Raw genomic sequence first — 27,175 nt, forward strand, 5'->3', positions numbered from 1 at the left:
TCCTAGAGCTTGGTATGAAATATTGTCAAATTTTCTAATTGAAAAAGGTTTTTCAAAAGAGAAGGTTGACACTACATTGTTTTTGAAGCATAAAGGTAAAGATTTATTAGTAGTTCAAATTTATGTTGATGATATAATATTTGGTTCTACTAATGATGTTCTTTGCCAAGAATTTTCTAAGTTAATGCAAAGTGAGTTTGAGATGAGCATGATGGGGGAGCTCTCATTTTTCTTGGGACTCCAAATCAAGCAAAGAAAAGATAGCATCTTCATCAATCAAGCTAAGTACGTCAAAGATATGCTCAAGAAGTTTGGACTGGAAAATGGGAAACCTCATGACACTCCAATGAGCTCTTCAACAAAGCTTGACTTAGATGAAGGAGGTAAATGTGTAGATGTTAAATTATATAGGTCAATGATTTGATCTCTACTTTATCTAATTGCAAGTAGACCGGATATTATGTTTAGTGTTTGCTTATGTGCTAGATTTCAATCATGTCCTAAGGAATAACATTTACTAGCTGTTAAAAGAATCTTTAGATACCTTAAAGACACTCCTAGTTTAGGACTTTGGTATCCTAGAGACTCTAGCTTTAGCTTGCATGCTTTTTCTGATGCGGATTATGGAGGATGCAAATTAGATAGGAAAAGCACCTCTGGTACTTGCCAATTCCTTGGAAATATGCTAATTTCTTGGTTTTCAAAGAAACAAAATTGTGTTGCATTATCTACCACTGAAGCCAAATACATTTCAGCTGGTAGTTGCTGTGCACAAGTTTTATGGATGAAACAACAACTTTTTGATTATGGAATTGAAGTATGTACCATTCCTATCAAGTGTGACAATACTAGTGCTATTTGTCTCACTAAAAATCCCATCCAACACTCTAGAACTAAGCACATTGAAATAATACATCACTTCATTAGAGACCATGTCACTAAGGAAGATGTAGTTCTAGAATTTGTTGATACTTTGCACCAATTAGCGGATATCTTTACAAAACCTTTAGACAAGGAACGATTTTGGACACTTAGGAGAGAATTAGGTTTGACCAATCTATCTTCACTGAGTGTTTAAAATAATTTTAGCACTTTTAATAAAAAAATGAAAAAATGCTTATAAAAACAATTTTTGATTGCATTCATTGCTATTAGTTAGGGGGAGTTTATGATTCTTGATGAAAATTTAATTTTATGTTCAAATATTGTTTAAAGATTAATTGAATTGTTTTAACATGATTAATTTTCAATATATGAGTTGCCAATACCACTAGAGGAAATTAATTTAGCATTTTGGGTGTTTAAAATCGGATTTTAGCATTTTTGGTGCAGAGGGAATCAATCCCCCTTGAGGGAACCGATTCCCCCTTTGAAGGGGAACCGATTCCCCCCACAGGGGAATCGATACCCCCCTGGGGTTCTGGTTAAACACGGGCAGAACCCTTATTTTTGTTCAAAACCCTCTATTTTCTTCCTTCCGCCATTTCTCTCCCTCTAAGCACTCAAATCTCCATTTTTTACCTCAAATCAACATTTTTAATCGGAATTCACTTCAAATATCATCCTCTAAGCCTGTTGGAATCATAAAAAACGTGCAAACTTCATCTAATCTCACTCAAATCCGAAATCATTCAAGGTATTTTTCCAAAACTTCTTTTTTTTATCAATTTATGAACATAGAACTAGTTTTAATTAGTTCTAGGTTGAATTTTAGATCGAGCATTGATTATTTAGTGATTAGAAACTAGATATTACAACTAATTTCATCAAAAACACAAGATTTTTCCTAAATTTTCTAAATTTTCGAAATAAAAAAAAATTAATTTTCAAATTATTGTGTTTTGATTAAATTATGTTGTTGTTATGAAAACTATACATATATTGTTTCTCAAAACCATATTTTTCAAAAGTTTTTCAAAAACTTTGCCCATTAGGATTGATTTAGAGAACCTTGAAATATTGAGGACTCAATTGAGTTTTGGGATTGATTGAATTGCATACATGTGTTTTCTAAATTGCAGGTTATCAATTCTATTCTGATTTCCTAAACCATGTCCAATCCTAAACGTGCTAGGTCATCATCTAGTCGTTCACACCGTCAACCAAATCCACCTCCAAATCCTCCTCCTATTCCAATTTTTAATCCTAATCCCATTGATCCTAACTTGACTATCCAAAATTCGTGTTTCAATCATCCTGGTCCTAGAAATCATTATTTTTGGTATTATCAATATTTTGACTCTTACAAAATCCGGGAAGAACGTATTCCTTCTCGTCAAGCTATGTTAGCTATCAATTTTAAATATATTCTTCTTTTAAAAGAGTGAAAATTTGATAAACTCTTTGACCTTGAACCCATCGTTTACCATCAACTTGTTCGTATTTTCTATTCTAATGTCGTTTGTGTTAAAAACCAAACTAAAACCGAAACCATAGGAATTCGTTCCTACCTCCTAGGACAATTCTTATATATTGACTCGGCTTACATAGCCAATACATTCGGATTAGATAATTATGGTATTTCAAATGAAAAACATGTTTTATGATCTCGTTATAAAAGAAAGGATAGTGCAAGTGTCTTAGACCTTCATGAACATTTTCTTCATCTAATGATTTCTTGGTGGTTTCGACCATCCGGAGGTCATTATTCTACTCTTAGAGCCTTAGATCTTTGGTGGTTACATTGTTTCGAAAACAATATTAAAATTAACCTACCTCAGATTATTTTTGCTGAAATTGTTGAAACCGTAAATCTTGTTCCTAACAAGAAACTCTGTTCATCTCTTGTTTACGGTTGCATTTTGAGTAATCTGTTTTCCAAAGTTGGGCTTAGAGTCAGTCTAGATGTCGTTTTACCCCTTAAGAAACAAATTAACCTTCTTTCCTTAACAAGAGCGAGATGGATTAAGGATAAGAAAACCGGTGAATGGGTTCGATCTTCTGCAAATACTCCGGGAGCTAGTTCTTCACAGGCTCCACCCAAAGCTGACGAAGATCTCGAGCTTGAGCAATTAATGCGAGACATCGATGAAGCCGAAGATGAGCCTGAGCAACCCGAGGAGCAGCCCGAAGAGCAAGCATAACAAACGCATCAAATGCCTCCATATTTCCAATCCTTTATAGAGACATTCGATTTTCGATACGCTACCATGGATTCACGCTTTTCTTCTATAGAGTCCAACTTATCCACAATGGGAGCTCAACAATTAGAAATTCTTTGGGAGATGCGTGCAAACAATGAAGCAACCAACGCGCGTATTAATGACCTCACTAACGAAATGGCCGCTATGCGAGCTCGTTTTCCTCCTCTTGATCCTGATATGTGATTCTATGTTTTGCTTTGAACTCCAAACTTATTGTTTTAACATTTTGAATATTTTGGAATGTTTGAATTTGTGGATTGATTGACTTTGAATTTGTTTGGATTTATGAATGGTTAGAAATTATCTATTTGGTGTGATTAAATTTATTATTGCATCATTTACTTCATGATTAGATATATGACTAATTTTGCCATTTCACATTAATTATGAATATTGATTATGAAACTAATGGCTAACGTTTTCTCTTGCTTGTGATCTTAGCAGCTTATATTATATATAATCAATTGGCTAAATGATTTCAAAACCTTGTTTAAATTCTTTAAAATGTCTTTTTGATTTAACAAAAAGGGGGAGAAGTGTTAAATGTGTTTTTAAATGATAAATGGAGAAGTGTGAAAGTAAGGGGGAGTAATTTCAAAACTTGATTTCAAAATCTTAAAATTACTAAAATGTTTTGTTATATCAAAAAGGGGGAGATTATTGAAAACATTTTGATATTTCGATATAACAAATTAAGTTAAATGAATTTTAAGATTTTTCAAATGATTTTCTAAGTATATTCGATAGAATTATTCGAATATCAAAACATTACTCCAAATCTTTCAAAGATCATTTTTTAATCCTTACTCAAAGTGTAAAATTAAGTTTTAATCTTAAAATAATTTCAAAATAATTTTACAAAGTATTTCGAACCATTTCAAAGCCAAAAATTCCAGATTGCTCAGAGGGAACCGATTCCCCCCCAAGGGAGTACCGGTTCCCCCCTGAATGGTTTGGCTCCGAGAATTCCAGTATGCTCGGAGGGAACCGATTCCCCCTCAGGGGGTACCGATTCCCCCCTTGTATAACGGTCGAAATATTTGAATTTTACACTTAGGGAACCGATTCCCCATAGGGGGTACCGATTCCCCCCACGCTCCAAACTGTTTTATTAATTGTTTTCACACTAAAACGGCTATATTATTTTCTCTAATTATACCCAACGTTCAGAAGTGATTCAAGGTGTATTTAAGCAAGCTTAGAAGCCATTGATCAACAACAAGAAACATCAAGCAATTAGAATCAAGAGAGAATCAAAGAGAAAGAATCAAACCTCAAGTTTGAGCATTTCAAGCCTATTTTTCATTCAATATTCATTTTGCTTTCAAGAACACTTATTGTGCTCAATTGTATTTATTCTTGAGTGTTCTTTCTTTGTTCTAGAATTGTGCAAACATATTTGCCTTGTGAGGTTTTTCTTGTAAGTTTGCAAATTTGTATTTTTCTTTGAGAAAAGAGTGTTCTTAAGAATTGGGGTATATTCTTGAGGGAGTTGTAAGGTTATCTCTTTGGCCTCAAAAGAAAGAACAAATTAGTGAATTTGTTAGAAAATCCTTAGTGTGGATAGCTAAGGTAGTGGACGTAGACTTTGGTTGATAAAGTCGAACCACTCTAAATCGCTGTGCAATTTCTTTCAATTTTCTGCAAAAGCTTCCACAAAATTTTTATTGCCAATTCACCCCCCTCTTGGCCGATTTAGTTAATCGATTAACTCAACACATATAAAATACCATATGTATTTTAAACATCTTAAAACGTTCAAACCGATTATTTCAAACTATTTCTTCATCAGAAACCTGAAAAGAATCATTTCATGGTTTTATCAAATATCATAATAATCAATATCAGACATAATAATTATATAACATTTCTTTCCAGTCATATACTTTTCAAAACTTTCATATTTTGTTTCCATAGCCCAAAGTACATTTAAGAGATTACAAGGTACGTGAGTCAGACGAGTGTACACAACAAGCACTTCAGTGCTTTTATCGGAATCAGACTATGCACTCCAAGTGCAATCATATAATCTGCACCAACGATGCTATACATAATATACCAATGTACCAATCAAAATCACATTCACTCTACCTCATGGATGCCAATTGTACCCAAGACTCTCAATGCAACATACAGTGTGCTTTCAAATCATTTCAAGTTCATTTTATATTCAACAATTCATTATAAAAATAATTTTTAATCCATTATCATAAAAAATAAACTTGGACAGTTCATACCCTAAATCATTCATAAATCTTACTAAAAATATTATGGAAATAATCCATAATATAAAATTATAAAATCATATTTGAAAATAATAATATGAGGTTGACTTGTTGCAAGTCTTCACCAATCATAATAAATAAATAAATTACACTCACATTTGCCTCACTACCGAACCTTATGTGATATTCTTTACTCGCGTGCTGTTTCTTTTCCTTTCGGATCACTTGGATCGTTAGGTTTATCGTGGTCTGACAATATCATAATAATAACACAATATTCAACTATATGTTAGTATCGTACTAATATAATATAAATTTAATAATATAAAAGTTTATAAAATAAAAATCAATACTAAATCGATTTTGTACTAAATCATATTTCCAACATAATTTCAAACTTCTCAAAATATTCATTCAATTCCAAAAATATTTATTGTCATCATAAATCCTTCAAATTTTTCCAATTCCAAAATCAAGCTACTAATTATGAATTCTTTCTAGAATTCACCTTAACTTTTCCATTAACTTCATAATAGCCCTTCACCATTATGATCATTTCACCTTAATTACTAAAATTTTCAGCATTACAATTTCTCATTCAAAATAATACCAACATATTTCCAAACTCACAAACAAGTCCCTAAATTTTGGAACTTTTCGAATTCCACCTTTAAATTTACCAAATTTGCAAATTAATTCTAAACAACTTTCCAACTTAAAATTCCAACATTGCATAAACAAAATTTAACATTAAGCACTCCAATTATCACATTCTTTCTATAATTTCCCTTAATTATCAAAACATATAAATTAGCCTTTTTTTCTAATTCAAGCTTCCAAATTTATTCAACTTGATCTCCAAATCACATAGATTACTTCTAATATTAATTCAATACTATAGGAATTTTTTTCAATATCCCCCCGATTTATCCCCTATGGTCGAAATGCTTATTACTACCTAAGGTAGACTTTTTTGTTCAATTCCAAGCATGAATTCAACATCCTATGATCAAATTCATGCATTTCCAATCATCACAACATCAAATTGAATTAAAATCCAATGATTCCTTATAAACCCTAAGTTGGTCGAACCTCATACAAGCATGTATAAACCTCATGCAATCATGTATAAACAATTTCAATCATCTTGCAAGCCTTAGAATTAATCTCTAATCTTAAAAACATAATAATCTTTAATCAATTCTTCAAAATAACTAAACCCTACATAAACCCTAATCACCATATCTCAACACACAAACATCTTCACCATTAAATTTTTGTACCAGTTGATAGAGAATTTCATGTAGATTAATTCTCTATCTAATAGCTTAATCCAAAAACTAATAATGTAACTTGAAAAATTAAAATAAAATTCTTACCTTAGCAAGCTTTGAAGTTGTAGCCAAGAGAGTTGCTGAAAATTTTCCTTCTTGATTATTCTAGTATAATTTAATAAGACATTTGTCTTAAAAATCAATATAATTGAATTTAAAATTCAATTATTGAGAAATTCCCTTTTTACCATTAATGAATCTTGAAAATTACCAAATGTCATTGCAATATTCTCCATTAAAATATTTCATAGTCAAAGATGAATCAACTTGGCTTTTAATTTTTACTTTGTCTAAAATATGAAAATAATATTTCCAACCATTATCTAACATCCTTCTAATTTTTGGAAAATTTCGATTCAATTCGATTATCCGATCTCTATACCGAACTTTATAGCTTTTAACACAAATCTCGTACCGAAAATATGATTCTCACGAAAATTCTTTCTTTAGGTCGAACTGTTCATTTACAGGCTAAAATATATAAAATTTTAAAATTACATTTTTGGTCCCTAAACTTTTCAATGATCATACATTAGCTACTAAAGTTTCAAAACTTGCATTTTAGTCACTAACCAAAATTTGGCGTATTACATTAACGAGGCTTAGTTTGGGGTAGGATAAGGCTGAAAAAATTATGTTCAAAGTCGAGACAGTAAATGTAGAATATATGAGTTCAAGCCATGAATTCATAAAAGTAATCACACTCGAAGAAGCTTGATCAAATCAAAATTTTCCTTTTTCTCCCCTTTTTCTTTTTACGATTTTCATTGCTGATTTTTTGTGTCATGTTAGAATTCTTTGTTCGATCCAAAAAATTTTTGAATGCTTCCTCTTTCTTTTTTGATTTTCCGTTCATGAAACAATTTTATCTCATGTCTCGACAAGGGTAACAAGAGAGGTGAGAATAAAATTAAAAGATTCAGGTTTTTAATATGATAAAAACAAATAAAAGGGTAAAGGCTCAAAGTTGGTTCACTAGTGGATGTAAATAAATGGGTAGGCTGGGTAGAGAAGTGGGTTAATCCTAAATACCCTAATCATCTAAAAGCATCAAGTTTCAACATGTGGTCTCAATATGTATTTAATCACAAGTTTTAGAATGTCAAAATTAGTCTGGCGCTTTCAATCAAACAAATAAGAAGAATAAAAAGGTATGCTTGTTTAGGCTCAAATTTCACAAGAAGGGGTAATGTGTATTGAATCAAGAAACATATTAATCAACAGATTCATGGAACATCAAGCAAAAAATTTAAAGAAAAATAATAATTATATAGTTTTTATTTTCTTGTACCTTAAATTCGATAAAAACGTGATCATAAACTCCTAAGGTAATAAATGAGACAAAACAATATTCAATATTAATAGCAAGAGATTTCAACAGATCAACCAAGGCATCTCAATTTTAAGCATGCAAATAAGCAAGCGATAATCTAATGCCAGTGTTCTCTAAGTTCTTTACCCCCTCACTTAAAGCATATTGTCCCAATATGTAAAATTAAAGCATAGGACAAAGAATAGAGATACTCTCTGCGTTTAGTGATGGTTTCGACCGCGATCTCAGCTTGATCAAAGTATTCGGGTATCTAAAAAAATTCAAACAAAAATAAATGAGTATGCAACAAATTTAATAAAATTGAAAATAAAGTCAAATAAAATAAACAAAAATAGATAGAATAAAATAAAATAGAATGAGTTGCCTTCCATTAAGTGCTTTATTTAATGTTGTTAGCTCGATGACATGATTCAGACTACAAGTTCCAAAAAAGATACTTCCTCCACTTCATACATTTTTTCCATCGAAGAAATTTCTTACGAGAAATTCTACGATTATAAAGTTCCTTTATTTTGTCCTTGTATATTTGAACATTTTCACAAGCTTTTCTTCGGATCTTTTTCAACTTTGGAAGTTTACCCGAAATCGATAAATTATCTACTTCACTCAGAAATATTTTTCTTTAAATGTTCTAGAGGTGATTTTAATTCCAACTTTAATACCTACAAAACAGATGGGAAAATTTAGATTGAGAATGCATCAAATTTAAATTCTTACCTAACTTTTTGCCTGATGACTGCGAGTCCATGTTAGAAGCGATACAGTTTCAACCTTCGAATTCCTGTATAACTCATCAAAAAATTTGTGATCAACATGTTCATTCACAGAAGGTTTAATTATATCGACAAAGAAAACGTTAGCCACAGAGTAAGGATGTTTCATCGTCTTATAAACGTCAAATTTCACCACTTCATCATCAAACTCCATGGTGAGAGTTCCGCTTCTAACGTTAATTTTAGTGTTAGACATGCTTAAGAATGGGCAACCAAAAAGGATTTCAAATGAGGTGTTGGTTCGGTCGTTTTCCATGTACGTTTTCAAGAAGTCCTTCGGGATAGATAATGGATCTGTCGACGAGCTGAATCTTTATGCTAGTTTATTTCAATGGCTCATCAGAAAGTGAATTGTAAACGGAAAGCAACATAACATTTATAGAAACACCAAGATCACACATAGCACGTTTCATTCTTACCTTGTCAATTTTACAAGGTATATAAAACATACCTTGGTCATTTAATTTTGATAGAAGTCTACGTTGAAAAATAGCTGAGACATTTTCACCTAAATTTACCTTTTCATTGTCGGTAAATCTCTTTTTATTCGTGCAAAGATCTTTCAGAAATCTTGCATATATCAACACTTTTCAGATTACTTCAAGAAGCGGTATTTTAATCACCACTTTTCAAAAAAGTCAAGAATTTTCTTTTCATCAGCTAGTTTGTCATGTTTTACTAACCTGAAGGGAAACGGAGGTGGCGTGGGAGGAGGTTATGAGTTATCTTTCTTTTTTTCTCTGGGATTTCGTGTCAACTTCTTCCTTTTATTTATGGGATCTTAATTCTTCTTTTTCTGTCTTTGATTCTGAACAACTTCCTTCGGGATTGGTGCGATAATAGTCCCACTCCGAAGGGTGATGGCACTAACGTTTTCTCGTGAGTTCGTCTCGGTTTGAGATGGTAGTTTTCCTTGTGATTCCATTCTTCCCACGGTCTGAGCCAATTGACTCATTTGTTTTTCGAGCTCTTGAAAGTGAGCTTCAATTCTATTATGAAATTGTTCTTAAGATAGTACCAACCGTTCAACGATGGATTCCAATGATGATTGCGGCGGTTGGTACTGTTGGGGTGGAGGTGGCTTCGGGTTTTGCCCATAGTTTAAATTTGGACAGTCTCTCAATCCCAGATTATATGTACTTGCGTTAGGGTCATATTGTCTCTGTGAGGTCTCATAAAATTTCCAGCTGTGTTAACATGTGCAGTACAGTCTTCTTGTAACATCGGATAACAATCTGTGAGATGGTCTGACATTTTGCATATTCTGCAAAATCTAGACCCAAAAAAAAAATAGTAAAATATGTTTAATTCATCTTTTAATTGTTGTTTCTTGGGAAATAAAGTCATGCACATATTCAAACATAAATAACCCAAATTAGCACTATAAAAGGAGGTAAAAAAATTAATTAATAACAAAATATTAACCAAAAAAACACTAATCACCCACATCGTGCACGTCTGCACATGTACGAACCAACAATTGGTTTCATATTTTCTTCAACAACGTGTGAATTAATTTCTTATTCAAAACTCCAAAATTACCAATTTTTCCAACATTAATAACAATGGAAAACCTTAAATACTTTGAGGTCCCAAGTTAAATCCCATTATATTTGATTTGCCTCGTGAATGTGTTAATATAAGTATTAAATTTTAAAATGCAGTCCAATTTATTAAAAGAAGAGTAGAGTCTAGTGTGATTAATTTATGCATGCATTTGGATATGGATTTCTTTAATGTACCAAGAATTGCATGTTGCATGGGAGGTGATAATGTATGATTTATTTATATATTTAGTTGGTTTGGTTTTCTCAACATTCTCTACCTGTGAAAGATATAGATGGAGGACGGCCTTCACTCCTTTCTCTTTCTCTGTCTCTCACCATATCCGTATCTTGGAAAGTAAAGAAAGAGTTCCATTTTCTAAGTTCTGGGATTGGGGGAATCTTTTGCTAAGAAAATATAAAAAGTAAAGATAAAAGTTTGAGAGAGAAGAAAAACAAAAACCAAAGGCCACCGAAAAGCAAGAAGACGTTATCATGAAAGCAAGAAAAAGGATCGAGGGACTAGAGGGAAAGGCCAACCCACACGCATTTAGGAACTCATGCATTCACCCACACCACATGCTCATACTTCTATTTCCTTTATTCAACACCTGTATCTTCTTCTCTTTCTTTTTTGTGCTCTTTAAAAATGAGGGAAGTCATAAGTCAACCTCGCCTCATAATTTGGTCTTGGCTCTTCAATGCACCACCTCTTTTGTCTTTTTCCCATTATTATTATTAGTAGTAGTATTTGGGATTCCTCCGAGTCTTCTATATAATTCACCGTTCTCCGTCATTCACTCCTTCACCATGGGAAACATGAGGGTGCATCAGTTGGCACGTGGAATCTGGGAGCACGAACCCTCTCTCTCCCTTGGCTGTAAGCGCTTACGCCCTCTCGCTCCCAAGCCATCCTCCGTCTCCTCTTTCGACCTCAAGAGCTTCATTAGACCAGGTAGTAGTGGCCCTACAAAGCTTGGCCCCTCCAACCATAAACGCCATTCTCCTCAGGTACCCCCTTTCTTAATTCATGGCCTCTACGCATTCTTATTTCTTACTTCACAAAATCCTTTTACTTCTATTTCATTTTCTAGTACACTTATGAAAATTGAACGATGTAATAATTTATGAGTTTAAGTTTTTAATGGAGATTTAATCAAGTAGAGAACGCTAAATTTGGAAAGAATTTTTATGAAGCAGAACTTGATCATGTAGGTGGAAACACACCCCGGAGGTACGAGGTGGAATCCAACGCAAGAACAGATAGGGATTTTGGAGATGCTGTATAGAGGTGGGATGCGAACTCCAAATGCACAGCAAATAGAACAAATCACTGCTCAGCTACGTAAGTACGGCAAGATCGAAGGCAAAAACGTTTTCTACTGGTTCCAAAACCACAAAGCACGCGAGAGACAAAAGATGAAGCGTAGCAGCCTTGGCCTTGTCCATTGTGCAACAAACTCGCCTCCCATAACTACCATAACGTTGGATACTAGGGTACGTCCCTTGGCTTCATTATATGTTTTTCCACTGCGAACATAAAGTTTACCAAATGATCATGCATCTTCTTATTATAGGTGGAAATAACGGAAAGATCAGATGAGGATAGTCCATATAAGAGGAAGTTCAAGAGCTGGTCGTTTGAGTACATGGAAGAAGATTGCAGATCGCCATGTAAAGAGGAGGAAAATAGAACTCTGGAGCTATTCCCGTTGCACCCAGAAGCCAGATAGGAGGAGTTTGAAACTAGAAAAGAAAAAGAAATAGAAACCCAATTACCATAAGGACAAAAACACTGGTAGAAAACCAGAACTCCATTCCCATTATGATATGCTTTGAAGATGATGATGAAATGTGGTAGCTTTTTCTTTCTCTTTTTCTTCTTTTGCTTCGGGAAAGAAGAAAGACAAAATTGTCTCTCCTCAACTCTACTGCTTATTTATTCCTGACTTGGAACCAAAGCAGTTTTATGTCACTTTCTTCCTGCTGGAGAATTATTATTTCTTTTTCTTTTGGGTGTGTGATCACTTTGACTACTGGGGAAGAAACTCGTTGAAAGGAATCCTTTAGGTTAAATGCAGCCCTCCATGGACACTGAAGTCCACGTATCTGCTTCGCATTATTCGTCCCCTTAAGCTAGCCCATACCTTCTCCCTTGAAAGAAAAACAAAAGTAGATTGATGGTGGGTGTCCTTGAAATAATAAATTAAGATGCATAATCTATCTCCTTTATGATTCTGTTGCTCGGAAGGATTCTGTAAAGTTGTTACTATATATCTATATCTATCTACTTCGTCAGTAGTGAGTTAACTGATGCGTATTTGACTAATTATATCAGCATTTAAAAGCAATAGTTAATAGTATAATGCGGGCCAGATATGAATATATTTTCAAATGGAAATGGAGGGTTTTCTCTCGGTAACCGAGAGTGAATCACTGATTACCATTCAAGAAAAGCCTGTGATATATAAAAGCAAAGTGGCTTTCTCTTTCCCGCTTTGTCGCAAATAACTTAGATTTTTAGGATGAGGAGAAACTATACAACTCTAAATATAGATGACAGGAAATTAATCGATCAACTCTATATTTTCAGAGAACTACTCAATGCTTCTGGAAGGTAGAAGAGCACTAGTTTTCCCATCTACTGATTCAATGAAGTAGCATCGCACACTGGAAATGTACAACACAAGCGGATGAGATGAGATTAACTAGTTATTTCCTAGAACAACAATAGGACAAGCTCAAGTGAGACCCAGCAGTAGGTGGGTTAGCAGAGTACTCATATGAAATGGAATAAGGAATACTAGATTAAGTAGAATTAAAAGATTTCGAGTTAATTCAGTTGAGTCTTAATTTATTGTCCAAATTTTATTTAGAAAAACTTGAATCAAGTCGTTCGACTTTTATGACAATTAACCCCTTAGTTTTTACAGCTAATTTATCTAAGCATATCATTTTGAATATTAAACATCAAAATAATATCTATTTTTTTTATTATTTATGGTAACAACACTCTTTTAATATTAAACTTGATAAGTCCTGTCAAGTTAACTGCCCTCTGCTCTTTTTGATTAACATGTCTCTGGAAAGGATTCGAAGTGTACATCAGAAGACTAGATTAAAAAAATAAAAAAAAAATTATAGAATTTTATTCAAAAAGAAAACATATAATATCTATGTTAGCACAAACTGGGTGGAGAGTATTATTAAATGTATTTTAAGAAATTGTATTTAAACAATTAAAAAATAAACAAACATATAATCAATGTAAGTTTTACATTACCAAATTCTACCTTCATTATATATTAATTTTTTAACATGCATTTATTAAATAATTGAAGATAAAATTTACATGTACACCATACTAATGTACTGCTCATGCCAACACGTATCTTTAACAAATATTAAGTGTATTTCTTCTTTTTAAAAGGAATTTATTTATTTATTGTAATTATTTTTCTTTTATTATTTTAATCCTTAACAATTCGTATATTGCTTAAAATTAAAGAAAAATACACATTTTGTTTATTGCGTCTTTTCAAAATCCTTCCGCATTAATCAAAATATGTTTAATTATTTATGTCTTTTGGAGGTTTGAGTGTTATGTATGCAAAATCACAGTCTCACTTGTGCATACCTAAAATTTTAGCAAAAGATGAGTGTCATTTGATATTTATTTATAAAATGTTGTATAATTGGATCAATTAACCAACTTTTATAGCATCAAAAGGCTTTTTTAATAGAAAACCCTTTTTTTATTAATTTATTAAAAAAATAATCCCACCAAAATTTATTTGGAAGTATGACCCTTAAATGACTCACATAGAAATACCTCACATTCTGCAAAAAGCGTTTAAGTACCTCACATTTTGCATGGCGCAATATCCTTCCAACGTGGAAGAACTTTTCAAATAACCTAATTTAATATTTGGATAAAGGACCTCATGTTCTGCGTATAGCGAGATCCCTGAGAAATTGAAGCACCTTGCATTTTGCCTACAACAAGGTCTTAAATAAAAAAAAACAAATAAAAAAGAAATTTTAAAAAATGATAAATTAAAAAGATAAAAAATTAAAAATAAGATATTAAAATATCCTACATTAAAAGATGATAATTAAAAAATCATAATTTAAAAATTCCTAATTATAGATTTTATTAATATTTTTAAAAATAGAAAAGATGGTAGGGTAATTAAAAATGTTATTAAAATATCCTAAATCATTTAGTTATAAGAGAGAAGCCAAGATTAAAGTATAATGACAAATAAATTAAATATTTGAACATAATAACAAAAAAATGCATAAATATCATAATCAAATGTCATAGAAAATATCAAACAAAATATCTAAAATAAAATATTAAATAATATCATAAAAATCTGAAATAAAAATATCCAAAGTATAAATGCATCCTAAAAGTTCAATATATTATGCAAATGATCAATCTTCAACATCTGGATGAGAGGAGGAAGATTGACATGAAAAAGCCAGAAAACGAGCATCTAAAGCGTCAATACAAGTTCCCATGGCACCAACGCGACTGTGCGAGTATTAACATGATGAAGAACCCTTCAAAACGAGTGAATATATAGTCATAAAGAGACTCTAAAGTGACGGGAGAGCGAGGAGGAATAACATCAACATGTGCATTGACTCCATGAGCGACGAGATCATCATCGGGAACAATGCCGTATTATTTTTTACCCAATTTCCATTTTAAAACCTAAAGCTCATTTTCTTAACCAATGTGTAATCAAGTTTATTAGATAGGGGCATGAGAGATGGCACTTGTTTTACTAGCTCAAGCGTCTTTGTCGTATAAGTTTTGGTCATATGCTGTCCGTTTGACCATTCATTTAATTAACAGACTTCCTACTCGAATGCTTGCATGGTACACCCCGTATGAAAAACTGTTGAACAAGAAACCTGATTATAGTGAACTGAGAATATTTGGGTTTCGATGTTTTCCGTTTCTTCGACCCTTTCAGCAGCACAAATTTGAATTTCGGTCGCAACCATGCATTTATCTTGGGCCTAGTCAGCAGCACAAAGGATCAATCTGCATGGCTTCATCGGATAAGATCTTTATTTCAAGACATGTTGTGTTTGATGAAGAATGTTTCCCCTTTTCTATGCAAACTAATACTGACAAATTATGGAAGAATTGTCACAAAGGAGGGCACAACAATCAATGCTAGTCCACAAAGATTCCTATAATGCTTGGTGCTGATCGTATTACTCACAGGACACTTGTTTCTACATGTGATAATATTTTACTGCCAAGTGGTGCAAACATGAATTTGGAGTCAAGTTTAGTCCAAGTAATGGTTCTCAAGAAAGTGAAGCAGTGGCTCCTAATATAACTCACTCACTGTCACAGTCAGATGTACAACCTAAATAAGTTTCTCAACTGGATGAGAGGCACTCAGACGCATCGCATCACTCTAATGAAATTCAAACTAATGGTAGAGAAGATCTTGATGATGTTGGTCATATTAACAATCACCCTATGCAAACACGTAGCAAAAGCGACATTTTCAGACCAAAGATGTTCCTTGCCTCCTGTACAATGAAGGATAAAGCACCAGCCACTGTTCATGAGGCCCTAACTTCACCAAACTGGAAAACAACAATATTAGCTAAACTTGATACCATGCAAAACAATGGCACATGGTCCTTGGTTCCCTTAGTTGGTAAAGTTGGCTGCAAATGGATATTCCGAATCAAGAAAATCCGTACGGCACCATACACAAATACAAAGCTCGTCTCATGGCCAAAGGATTCTCTCAAGTTCTCGACCAAGACTTTGGTGACACTTTTAGCCCGGTAATCAAACCAACCACAGTAAATTTAATTTTGTCTCTTGCAGTAACAAACAATTGGAAATTAAGGCAAATTGATGTCAACAATGCCTTCCTTAACGGTGACTTGCACGAGGAAGTCTTTATGCGGCAGCCTCCTAGGTTCGAACAAACTGCTTCAAATGGTTCCATCTTAGTTTGCAAACTAGAAAAAACACTATGCGGTTTGAAACAAGCGCCACGCAATTGGTATTCGAAATTGAAAAGCTATTTATTGGACATTGGCTTCATCAACTCAAAGGCTGATGCCTCCCTATTTGTCAGAAACACAGCTGGGGTATGTACGTATATGCTAATATATGTGGACGACATTGTTGTCACAGGTGGCTCTGATCATGATATAGAAAGAGGTCGTTAGCCTTCCGGGACAAAAATTATCTTTAAAAGATCTTGGAGAATTACATTTCTTCCTTGGATTGGAAGTCAGAAGACAAGGGAGCTTGTTGGCTTTAAGCCAAAGAAAATATATTCTTGAACTTCTAACTAAAACTGGAATGAGGGGTGCTAAAGTTGTTCCAACTCCTATGGTGTCTGGTCAAAAGTTGACACAGAGTGAAGCTGGGCGACCATTACAGGATGCAAAAAGTTACAGGAGTATAGTTGGGGCTTTATTGTATGACTGTCATACCAGACCTGATATCACATTAAGTGTAAATAAGGTAGCCCAATTCATGCACTCACCGTGCGAGAAGCATCTTGATGCAGTTAAGAGAATTCTCAGGTATTTGAATGGGACATTAAACTACAAACTTGTCTTTACAGCAACAGAAACGAGATCATTGGTTTTACAGATGCTGATTGGGGAAGTAATACAGATGACAGAAGATCTACATCCGGTTTCTGTGTTTATCAAGGGGATAATCTGATATCCTGGTGCTCAAAGAAGCAAAGAAGCAAAAATCAGTTTCCCGTTCCACAACTGAAGCAGAATATAGAAGCGTCGCTGACGTGGTCTCTAAGATAGTTTGGATTCAAGCTCTTCTACGTGACTTGAAAATAAAGCAAGATGTCACACCGGTTGTATGGAATGACAACACAAGTGCTGTAGCGTTGAGCGCTAATCCTGTATATCATGCTCGTACTAAGCATGTGGATCTTAACGTGCACTTTATCCGGGAGAAAATTGCTGATGGTTTAGTTCAAGTCAATTACATTCCCGCTGAACATCAGATAGACGATGGCCTTACCAAAGTGCTCTCAAGTACATATTTTCCAATGTTCAGACTTCAGAGATAAGGTTAATGTGTTAGTTGAAGAAGAGGCGAGAATAATTTCACTCAATTCGAAAAACTAAAATTTTCAACTCGATTCAATTCGAATAGAATTGATTTCGAGTTGTAATTTATTAAACTCGACTCGAAAAAAATTTAAAATTCAAATCGAGTTGAAAAATACAACTCGAATAACTCGAAATTTTTTAGTAACTAATGAATTTATTTTCAAGTTTGAGTCAAGTCCTTGAACTTTATACGATATATGTATATCATGTATGAAAAAAATATATTTGTATTGTATATATGGTTATAGAAACTCAATTAAATTAGAATCAAATAATATTATAATATTATAAATATTTATAATTAAATTTAAACAGAAACTCGAAAAATCGACTTGAAAAAATTTCAAATCAAGTTAGAGTTATAAAATATCGTAAACTCAAATTTTTTTACTCAATTCGATAGAACGCTCATCCCTAACTCGAAGAAGAAACAAAAACAAATGGAAGAAGCAAGGAGGATATTGAAGGATATGCATAGCTGTTAACGTTGATTCAGCTGTATAGCTGTCAATCAAGTATCCATTTAGCGTGAAAGCCGCCATTTGTTATGAATTTCGGCAAGCTATTAGATATTAAGCATGACAAAAGTGCCTTAATAAGATGTGGAATTCATGAATCATTCTTGATGTGTTCAGAATACTTTTCTACACAATGGTAACATCTGTAGTTTAACTTAAAATCTTTTATGGACTTATATTTTGCAATTTCATGACAAATTTGTATGATCAGCAGTAGACAGATGGAGGGCAGCCACCATTCCACGTGTGATGGTCGCCAGGCAGGGTGTGCTGGCATGAATGACTCGTTTCGGACCGCGGACAAAAAAATTAGCCCAACTTAATAGACCCTACCGTCATGCTACGTATAACAATCGGCAAATAAGACATACAATATCTAATTTATAAGAATGAAAAAAAAAACCCACTCAAATGCATTAAATATTTACTCTAATAACAACAAGGAGTGATATTTTTTTAATTAATTATTGTTATCTGAACTATTAATTTATTAATTTAAATCAAATACTACATAGATAAAAGTAATCCCTTGAATCTAATTTGACAGGAAGAAAAGACGAGTACACAAATCAAAACAATGTTAGGTTAATTAAAAGGAAAAGTAATTAAAAGAGAGTCAGAATTGTGAGCCAAATTCAAAAGAAGCTCACCTTCCTTAATACTTCCGGCACTACAAACAAATCAATTTTGATTTATTTAATGCCTGAAGCTACTATTGCATTTAGCTACATAATTCTCCACTTTTTAACTTTCCAGTATCCTCCATATCACCAGCATTTCCCCCAAAATTTACAAACTTCCTATATATTAATTTAAATTAAGATACCGAAATTAATACAAACAAATAAAAAAGATAAAATGTTTAAAATCATGGTCCACTGACAATAACAATAATAACACAGCATGACTATAATAAGCTATGATCAAGTTAGAGGGCATTGATACATGAAGAAGAAAAATAACAATACAACTGGGTGGGAGGAGTTTGCCCTTCCCCAGAGTTTGGCTCTAGAAGTCAAGTCGCATCATTGTCAGCTTAGCAGCCCTCCTTTTCCATTTAACTCTCTTCGCTCTTTGACTCCCGCTGTTGGCACACTTGCATCTCTCTCTTTACCGATCTCATATGTACCATCATTCCCTGGGGTAGTGCCTCTCCTCCCGTCCTCCGCCTCATATTCTGTCTCCCTCCTTCCCTCCCTCGTTTCTTGACAGAGAACAAGAATTCAGGTTACTTTGTAATTTGACCGTGTTTTATTTTAGATGCTAGAGAAACGAAGCCCGAGTAACATGTGAGAGGAAGAAGAAGAGGAAAAAAAGACGAAGGGAAAATAATGTCTGATTATTCCTTCTTAAATGATCAGCTCTCGAAACGCACCTCCATTTTCGGTTTGCGTTTGTGGGTTGTTCTTGGAATCTGCGTTGGAGCTGCTATCGTCATCATTCTCTTCCTTATCTCCCTTTGGTTCACTTCTAAACGCCAAAAGAAAGCGACCCTTAGCAGCCTCAACAGCAGCTTTAAGCCTACTCATAACTCTATCATCCCCAGTGTTTCCAAAGAGATTCAGGAAATCCGGGTCGACCCATCTCGTCATTCTAATCCCGAGACTAAGCTTCACCAAGCTTCAAACCCTGATCCGCTTCCAGAATCGGAGCATGTACTGGTTCTTCATTCGGAAGACGACAATAGCACCGTCACCGGGCGCAACAGAATTCACATTGAGATAGGGAAGGATCATCGGATTGCATATCCCGAACATGGAGCCGTGTCGGGTCATGGATCGGGTGAATCCAGGTATGGTGATCAGAGGATGGCGACTGTGGCGGCTCCGGAAGTTTCCCACTTGGGCTGGGGACATTGGTATACGTTGAGAGAGCTTGAGGAGTCTACTAATGAGTTTGCTCCCGAGAATGTGATTGGTGAAGGCGGTTATGGAATTGTTTACCGTGGTGTTTTGGAAGACAATACTAAAGTTGCTGTGAAGAATCTACTAAATAATAGGTAAAAGAGCTATCTTTTTCTGTCAAATTGCAGGTTATTTGTGAGTTTTTTATTCATTTTTTGGATCAGGCGTGACTTCCTCAGAACTGATATCAAGGTTTACTGCATGGAGTTTTATGTTGATGAAAATTGAGTTTTTCATGTACTTCTCTATAGGGGTCAAGCTGAAAAGGAGTTTAAGGTTGAAGTGGACGCAATTGGACGCGTAAGACATAAGAATTTGGTGAGATTACTTGGTTATTGTGCGGAAGGAGCTCATAGGTACTCTTACTGTCTCATTCTCAGTTTTCTGTTGCATGTGATGCTTTCAACTTTTTCGAATTGTAAAATCTTAGTATCGTGCAAGCATTTGCTAACAACATACTGAATTGATGGATATAGGATGCTTGTTTATGAATACGTTGACAACGGGAATTTAGAACAATGGCTTCATGGAGATGTTGGGTCTTGCAGTCCTCTTACATGGGAGATCCGCATGAATATAGTGCTTGGAACCGCGAAAGGGTAAACTTTTTTGGTTGACTAAAAAGGGTAACAAGGCTTGAATTTTCCTTGGTTTCCTCCTCCATAATTCTGACATTGTTGTTTTACAAAATTGAAATTTGATTTAGATTGACATATCTGCATGAGGGACTTGAACCTAAGGTTGTACATCGTGACATCAAGTCGAGCAATATTTTGCTTGATAAACAGTGGAATGCGAAAGTATCCGACTTTGGCCTAGCAAAGCTCTTGGGTTCGGAGAGGAGCTATGTGACAACTCGTGTGATGGGAACATTTGGGCAAGTTGAACTTCTCTTTGTGAATATCATTTTGATTATCTAATGATTTGATATGATCAGTTGGTCATGGCTGATCCATTTGTTACCGGTTCTGTTTTGTAGATATGTGGCTCCTGAATATGCTAGCACGGGCATGTTAAATGAGAGAAGTGATGTATACAGTTTTGGCATTCTTCTGATGGAAATAATATCAGGAAGAAATCCAGTGGATTACAGCCGGCCTCAAGGGGAGGTTCGTAGATATTGATCTAGTCGGTCAATGTTTTCCAATGATCATTTCTAGATGGCTCTTCTTGTGTCTTCTTATTAAATTTTTTTTTTCAATGAATGTAACTTGCGTTTACTTTTTAGGTAAATCTGGTTGAATGGCTTAAAACAGTGGTTACCAACCGGAATGCGGAGGGTGTTTTGGATCCAAGGTTACCTGAAAAACCTTCTTCCAGAGCACTGAAACGAGCCCTTTTAGTCGCTTTACGCTGTGTAGACCCAAATGCTCAAAAAAGGCCTAAGATGGGCCATGTGATTCATATGCTTGAGGCTGATGAGTTCCCATTTAGAGATGTAAGTTGAAACATGATCTCCAAGATTCATATTTGTATTTTACACTTACCATTAGTGAGTTTTAATCGTGTGTATCCCTACGCTTGTTGTTGTTAAAAAATTTAATGGACGAGCACATGCATTTCATAGATCAGCTAGATTATCATTGATTTTGTCATACAATTTTTGATTTCATACACTTTCCTAGATGTTTCATTTTTAAGGCAATATTAAGTCAATTTAATACAAGTTGCAACAAATCATATTTTAAAATTGCTTAGTGAGCATAATGTATGATTGCCCTTATTGATTGGAAATTGAGACAAGAATAGCCTCTTTCAGTGATACTTGAGTTTAATTGGGAAATGAAAAAAAAATGTACCCATGTGCCTCTAGATGGACGGAATAACATGTGCTCCCTGCAAGATGGCGTGAAGGATAGATTGACAGAGAAACCTGTGAATGAATCAGGTGACAGTAGTGGATATGAAAGTGGTGCCCAAAATAATAGATCATTATGGAGAAAACCAGAATCTGAAGAGTAATAATAGCTTTGAAAATCAAAGTTAAGCCAAGTTAACTACGTTCTTCAGAGCCAGCTCAGGCGAACACTACTTTCCCATCTCTGTATGTGTATAAATATGATTCATTCCGTCTTTCAATGCGGTATATATATTTTTGTTTGTAGATTATGCTGGCCTTTCTTGCCAATCTCAGTATATTCCATTTGCTATTTAGATGCGTTTCTTTATGTAACTTTACTAAGTTTTTGGCTTATGACATTATTAAGTAGAAAGATTTTTGCTGTGCTGTGATGCTCTGTAGGTAGGCCATTAATACCATGTTACTATTTTTAATGCTAAATACCAACTATTGTTTTATTTACATCATTTTTTGTCTGTTACTCAGGTAGATGATTATGGTATTAGTATAATCTGGTCATTCTTTATTGATACAGGGATCACTGAATTATTAGAATCAAAGTTGGAACAAATGCAAAAACCAATTTCGTAAAGCCGGATTCTATTATTTTCTGTGTAACTGAACTGCCACAGACAAGAGAGTACGTCAATAGATTGCTATTTTTTCTTACAAAAGATTCTACTTTAAATGTTCAAATGGTTGAATCTTGACAAAATCCCTTTGATTAGAAGTGATTAAATGACAATATCTTTTGTACCGAGTTGGGTAGTGATATGCTATTTTCATTATTTTCAAAGTCCAAGGTTCAAGATAAGATGAGCTCACAAGGCTGTTCAGTGGTTACAAGACACACGCCTCTGTTGTTCAGACACAGTTTGATTCGACTGCTCAGAAAAGGAGATGCTCATACAATAGTCGGCAAGAACATGACAAAGTTAAAAACTTTAGCTCATTATTTTTATCCCATGCTATTCAATCACCAAACTTCCCTCATATCTCCTTGGATACTTCATTAACCTTTGACATTTTCATACATCTACTTTGTTATTGGGTAGATTCATCTTACTTCATTTTTCGAACGAGTTCTTTCCCATGAAACTGATCTCATTGAACAACATTTGGGTCCTACAGTTCACATGCATACCTAACGAGTTGCTCTCCGGGTGAGGGCAAGAGAAAAACCTTGATAGCAGAAGGTCTATAATTGGGTTTGCTGTCATTTCACATTTTGTGTGGCCTTTCACTTTTTAGTGAAGGGGCTCTCTCTCTTTCCTGGTTAGCCCCCCCCCCCCCCAAAAAAAAAAAAACACACATACAAAACCAACCCCAAAAACACACACACAAAAACAAGAAGTGTGCTGCTGTACTTCATACGAGATTTCCCTTGTCGTCTGTTGATTAAGAATACCTTCCACAACATATAACCTCAATTGCAGATAAAATTTTACCTACGTTCCAGGTGTGGAAAATATTATAAGCCTGGATTTTGGTATGGTGTTTCTTCCACGTTTTTTTGGGACCGAGTTCTTGTATAATTAACTTTTCTTTTTTGGAAATAATTAACGACAGCTGAAGGCAATCTCATCAATATAAAAGAATTTCTTTTAGAAAAGGAAAAAAAATCTTTGGTTAAATGTAATTTGGGTATCTTTTCTTTTGTCTGTAATATTTTGTGAGATATGTAAATATCTATACGAGTTCTCATCTGTTGGGAAAAAAGGCCTTTAAATTTCGAAACACATTAAAGGTGTCGAGAACCGCACATGCTGGAATCTGGAAACAAAGAAGTAACTTTCTGAAGATAAGATTTTTCTTCTTTTCTCATTGACTTCTATGTTGTCATTGCCTTTTAGCTTTGCTATTTGAATCTGAAATGCTTGGGACAATGCTAAATACATTGTCCTCTGTTACTGTAAGAGACTAAAATAGAAAAGGGGAAGAAATAGAGAAGAATTGCAGATATAGGGAAGAAAATAGAATAAGAACAGTAGAGAAAGAAGAAGAAGAATCAGAATGGTAGAGAGAAAGGAAGCCAAACAATTTCATTCATCATATTTCTCATACAATTCTAAGGCAAAACGTATTATATTAATAATCTATAAAGCCCAAAAGCCCAGTATATATTTATTTATTTGTAAAATGACCCGTTACAGTTTCTCATACGACTCTCTGTCGAACTATTGAAGATTGGATATTATTTCAAAACTATGGTTTATTCACTGCCTCAAACCATCTCTTAGCAATAAAAGAAATTTGAAGCCCGGCATTATTTTTTTTTGAATAAATAAGATATTATTACCCAAATTAGCTGTAAACTACTGCCGTACAAAACAATCAAAGGAACAATGGCGGGGTACTACTTACAACAAAGCTAGACTATGCCCCAGTGAGTACAAAGGTCTAAATTTGTGCTATCTGTTCTGTTAATATCTCTATTACTTAGAAGAGATCCAACTATATCCTTAATAGCATAGACAATTTCTGGTTCTGTTCTGCAACTTCCTCTTAAGGTCCTATGATTCCTTTCCTCCCAAATGATGTAGTTAAAAGCGCACCATGAGAGCTTCAGAATACAAGAAATCAGTGATTTACCTTTTCATGATGCGGTCCCCCACTCCAGCAGATTGTTCCATGATGAGAAATGCTTGTTCAAACCAGACATTTGAAGGATTGATACTCAGCAAAAAGATGATTTCTAGTTTCCTTTGCATCCGAGCAGAAAATACAGAGATCGCTGGTAACAAGCCCAAATCTTTGCAGTCTATCCCTAGTGGGGAGACGATCCAAAATAACCATCCAGGAAATTATGATGTACTTCGGGACATGGAGAGGGTACCAGATCAATTTATGCCAAGGAACTTTAGTGTCTTTAGGACGGATCTCTTCCCAAATTTCTTTTGTACTTTTTGATGCTGAGATCGGAATTGATTTAGCATCACTTTTGATTTTCTGCATTCGCCTGAAGCACCAACTTGCACTCGGATGTTTATCTATGGTCCAGAAATCTTGCTGCTTAATTATGTAATTATGGATCCACGCAACCCATAGTGAACCTTCCCCCGCGAGTAGCTTCCTGGTAAGATGAATTAGGCATGCCTTATTCCATGTCTTTATGTCCTTTAGTCCGAGGCCTCCTTCGGATTTAGGCTTACAGATTTTCCCCCAACTCACCCTTGCACCAGTTGCAGGAATGTTCGAACCTTTCCAGAAAAATCTGGAGCATAATTGTTCAATCTTCTTGATAATGGACTGAGGTAAGACAAGTTGCCTGCACCAAAAATTTGCAACACTATAGAGAACGGTTTTAATAAGCTCAATTCTATCTGCATAGCTCATCTTCTTCCTAGACAATTGTTGGAGTCTGCTCTTGATATTGTCAAGAAAAGCTCAACAATCTTTTTCAGTTAGTTTTCTTGTGACAAGTGGAACCCCCAAGTAGCGAACATGCAGTGTACCATGTTTAAAATCAGAATAATTGATGATAGAATCAAAATTATTTCAAGAAAGCTCAACAATCTTTTTCAGTTAGTTTTCTTGTGACAAGTGGAACCCCCAAGTAGCGAACATGCAGTGTACCATGTTTAAAATCAGAATAATTGATGATAGAATCAAAATTATTAGCAGAGATACCAGCAGTGAAAATCTCGCATTTGCTTGTATTAAGCTTCAAACCTGAATACTCATAGAAACAGTCCAATGCAGTAATAACACCCATAACAGACTCAAGGTTTCCTTTGCAAAAAATTAATAAATCATCAGCAAATGACAAGTGATTTGCAAAATTATAAATCCAGCAAATGACAAGTGAGTAAGACCAATATTTTTGCATTTAGGATGAAAGGCAAAAATCCCTGTGATAGCAGCATTATCGAGAATATTAGAGAGGATGTTCATTACCAAAACGAATAATAAGGGGTCTTACCTAGAGGTTGAGAACTACTACGGGGCTTGATATTGTGTGGGAATGTCGATCAACCCACTTGATAACCGAAAACCACCTGAGGAACTTCTTTAATCTCTACACTCGGAACGAAACTCTCCTTCTAATGCTTCTCAGTGAATATTAGATTAGGAGGCTTTGATGTTAAGGTCATTCCATTTGAAGTTGTTGCAACTGCCTGATAATTGGATTCATTGTCGCCTACTTAGTCACCACCCTGGTGGAATTCTTTACCTTGGGAGACCTTTCATCTTTACTAAATATTGCTATAAAGGATGGGTAGTTTAGTTCATTTCTCTATTAGCTGCATCCCATTGACTTTGTCTAACGGTCTAAGCAAATCTGTCATCTTTGCATCATTGTAGCCAAGGCAGCAGGGCTGCAAAGGAAGTCGATGTAATCCTCAATGCAATGATGTCTAGAGGTGTCCCCTAGATAACATGAAGTTGGTTTGTAAAAGCAGTTCCATTGTTGTTGATCTAATTGCTCAAAAAAGGCCTAAGATGGGGCATGTGATTCATATGCATGAGGCTGATGAGTTCCTATTTAGAGATGTAAGTTGAAACATGATCTCCAAGATTCATATTTGTATTTTACACTTACCATTAGTGAGTTTTAATCGTGTGTATCCCTACGCTTGTTGTTGTTAAAAAATTTAATGGACGAGCACATGCATTTCATAGATCAGCTAGATTATCATTGATTTTGTCATACAATTTTTGATTTCATACGTTTTTCCTAGATATTTCATTTTTAAGGCAATATTAAGTCAATTTAATACAAGTTAAAACAAATCATATTTTAAAATTGCTTAGTGCGCATAATGTATGAACCATGCATGCTCTGTTCTTCATTAGTGCCCTTATTGATGAGAAATTGAGACAATATTAGACTCTTTTAGGGATACTTGAGTTTAATTGGGAAATGAAAAAAAAAAGTACACATGTGCCGCTAGGATCTATCAAATGATAATTTGGTCCAACCTTGTCAAGATTATGCTTTTGTAAAATCACATATCTTGAACATATAAATCTTGCCAAGATGTGTTGGTGTGATTCTGTTTCATCAGAATTTTCTTGCTGCATTTAAATTTTAGGACCGTAGAGCTGGACGGGATAACATGAGCTCCCTACAAGATGGGGAGAAGGATAGATTGACAGAGAAGCCTGTGAATGAATCAGGTGACAGTAGTGGATATGAAAGTGGCGCCCAAACTAATAGATCATTACGGAGAAAACCAGAATCTGAAGAGCAATAGCTGTGCAAAATCAAAGCTAAGCTGAATTGACTACGTTCTTCAGAGCCAGCTCAGGCAAACACTACTTTCCCATCTCCGTATGTGCATAAATATGATTCATGCTGTCTTTCAATGCAATATATATTTTATTGTTTGTAGATTATGCAGCCTTTCATTCCAATCTCAGTATATTCCATTTGCTATTAAGTAGTAAGATTTTGCTGTGCTGTGATATTATTCAGTA

General features: G+C 34.5%; 2 protein-coding genes across 2 annotated transcripts; both read left to right on the top strand.

Moving 5' to 3' along the window:
• The first annotated feature begins 10,869 nt into the window (after positions 1-10,869).
• On the top strand, positions 10,870-12,148 carry LOC120216647 (WUSCHEL-related homeobox 4-like). Its single transcript, XM_039213999.1, has 3 exons — positions 10,870-11,363; positions 11,568-11,849; positions 11,930-12,148. The coding sequence occupies exons 1-3, from the start codon at positions 10,932-10,934 to the stop codon at positions 12,083-12,085; spliced, it is 870 nt and encodes a 289-aa protein (XP_039069930.1). The 5' UTR covers positions 10,870-10,931; the 3' UTR covers positions 12,086-12,148.
• Positions 12,149-19,326: 7,178 nt separating this feature from the next.
• Positions 19,327-26,967, top strand: LOC120216643 (probable serine/threonine-protein kinase At1g01540). Its single transcript, XM_039213996.1, has 7 exons — positions 19,327-20,009; positions 20,166-20,270; positions 20,391-20,513; positions 20,621-20,791; positions 20,894-21,023; positions 21,143-21,352; positions 26,791-26,967. Exons 1-7 carry the CDS (start codon positions 19,342-19,344, stop codon positions 26,950-26,952), a joined length of 1,569 nt encoding a protein of 522 aa, XP_039069927.1. The 5' UTR covers positions 19,327-19,341; the 3' UTR covers positions 26,953-26,967.
• The last annotated feature ends 208 nt before the right edge of the window (positions 26,968-27,175 follow it).

This window comes from Hibiscus syriacus, unplaced genomic scaffold (genome assembly GCF_006381635.1).
Source record: "Hibiscus syriacus cultivar Baekdansim isolate YM2019G1 unplaced genomic scaffold, ASM638163v2 tig00110163_pilon, whole genome shotgun sequence".
Taxonomy (NCBI): Eukaryota; Viridiplantae; Streptophyta; class Magnoliopsida; order Malvales; family Malvaceae; genus Hibiscus; species Hibiscus syriacus.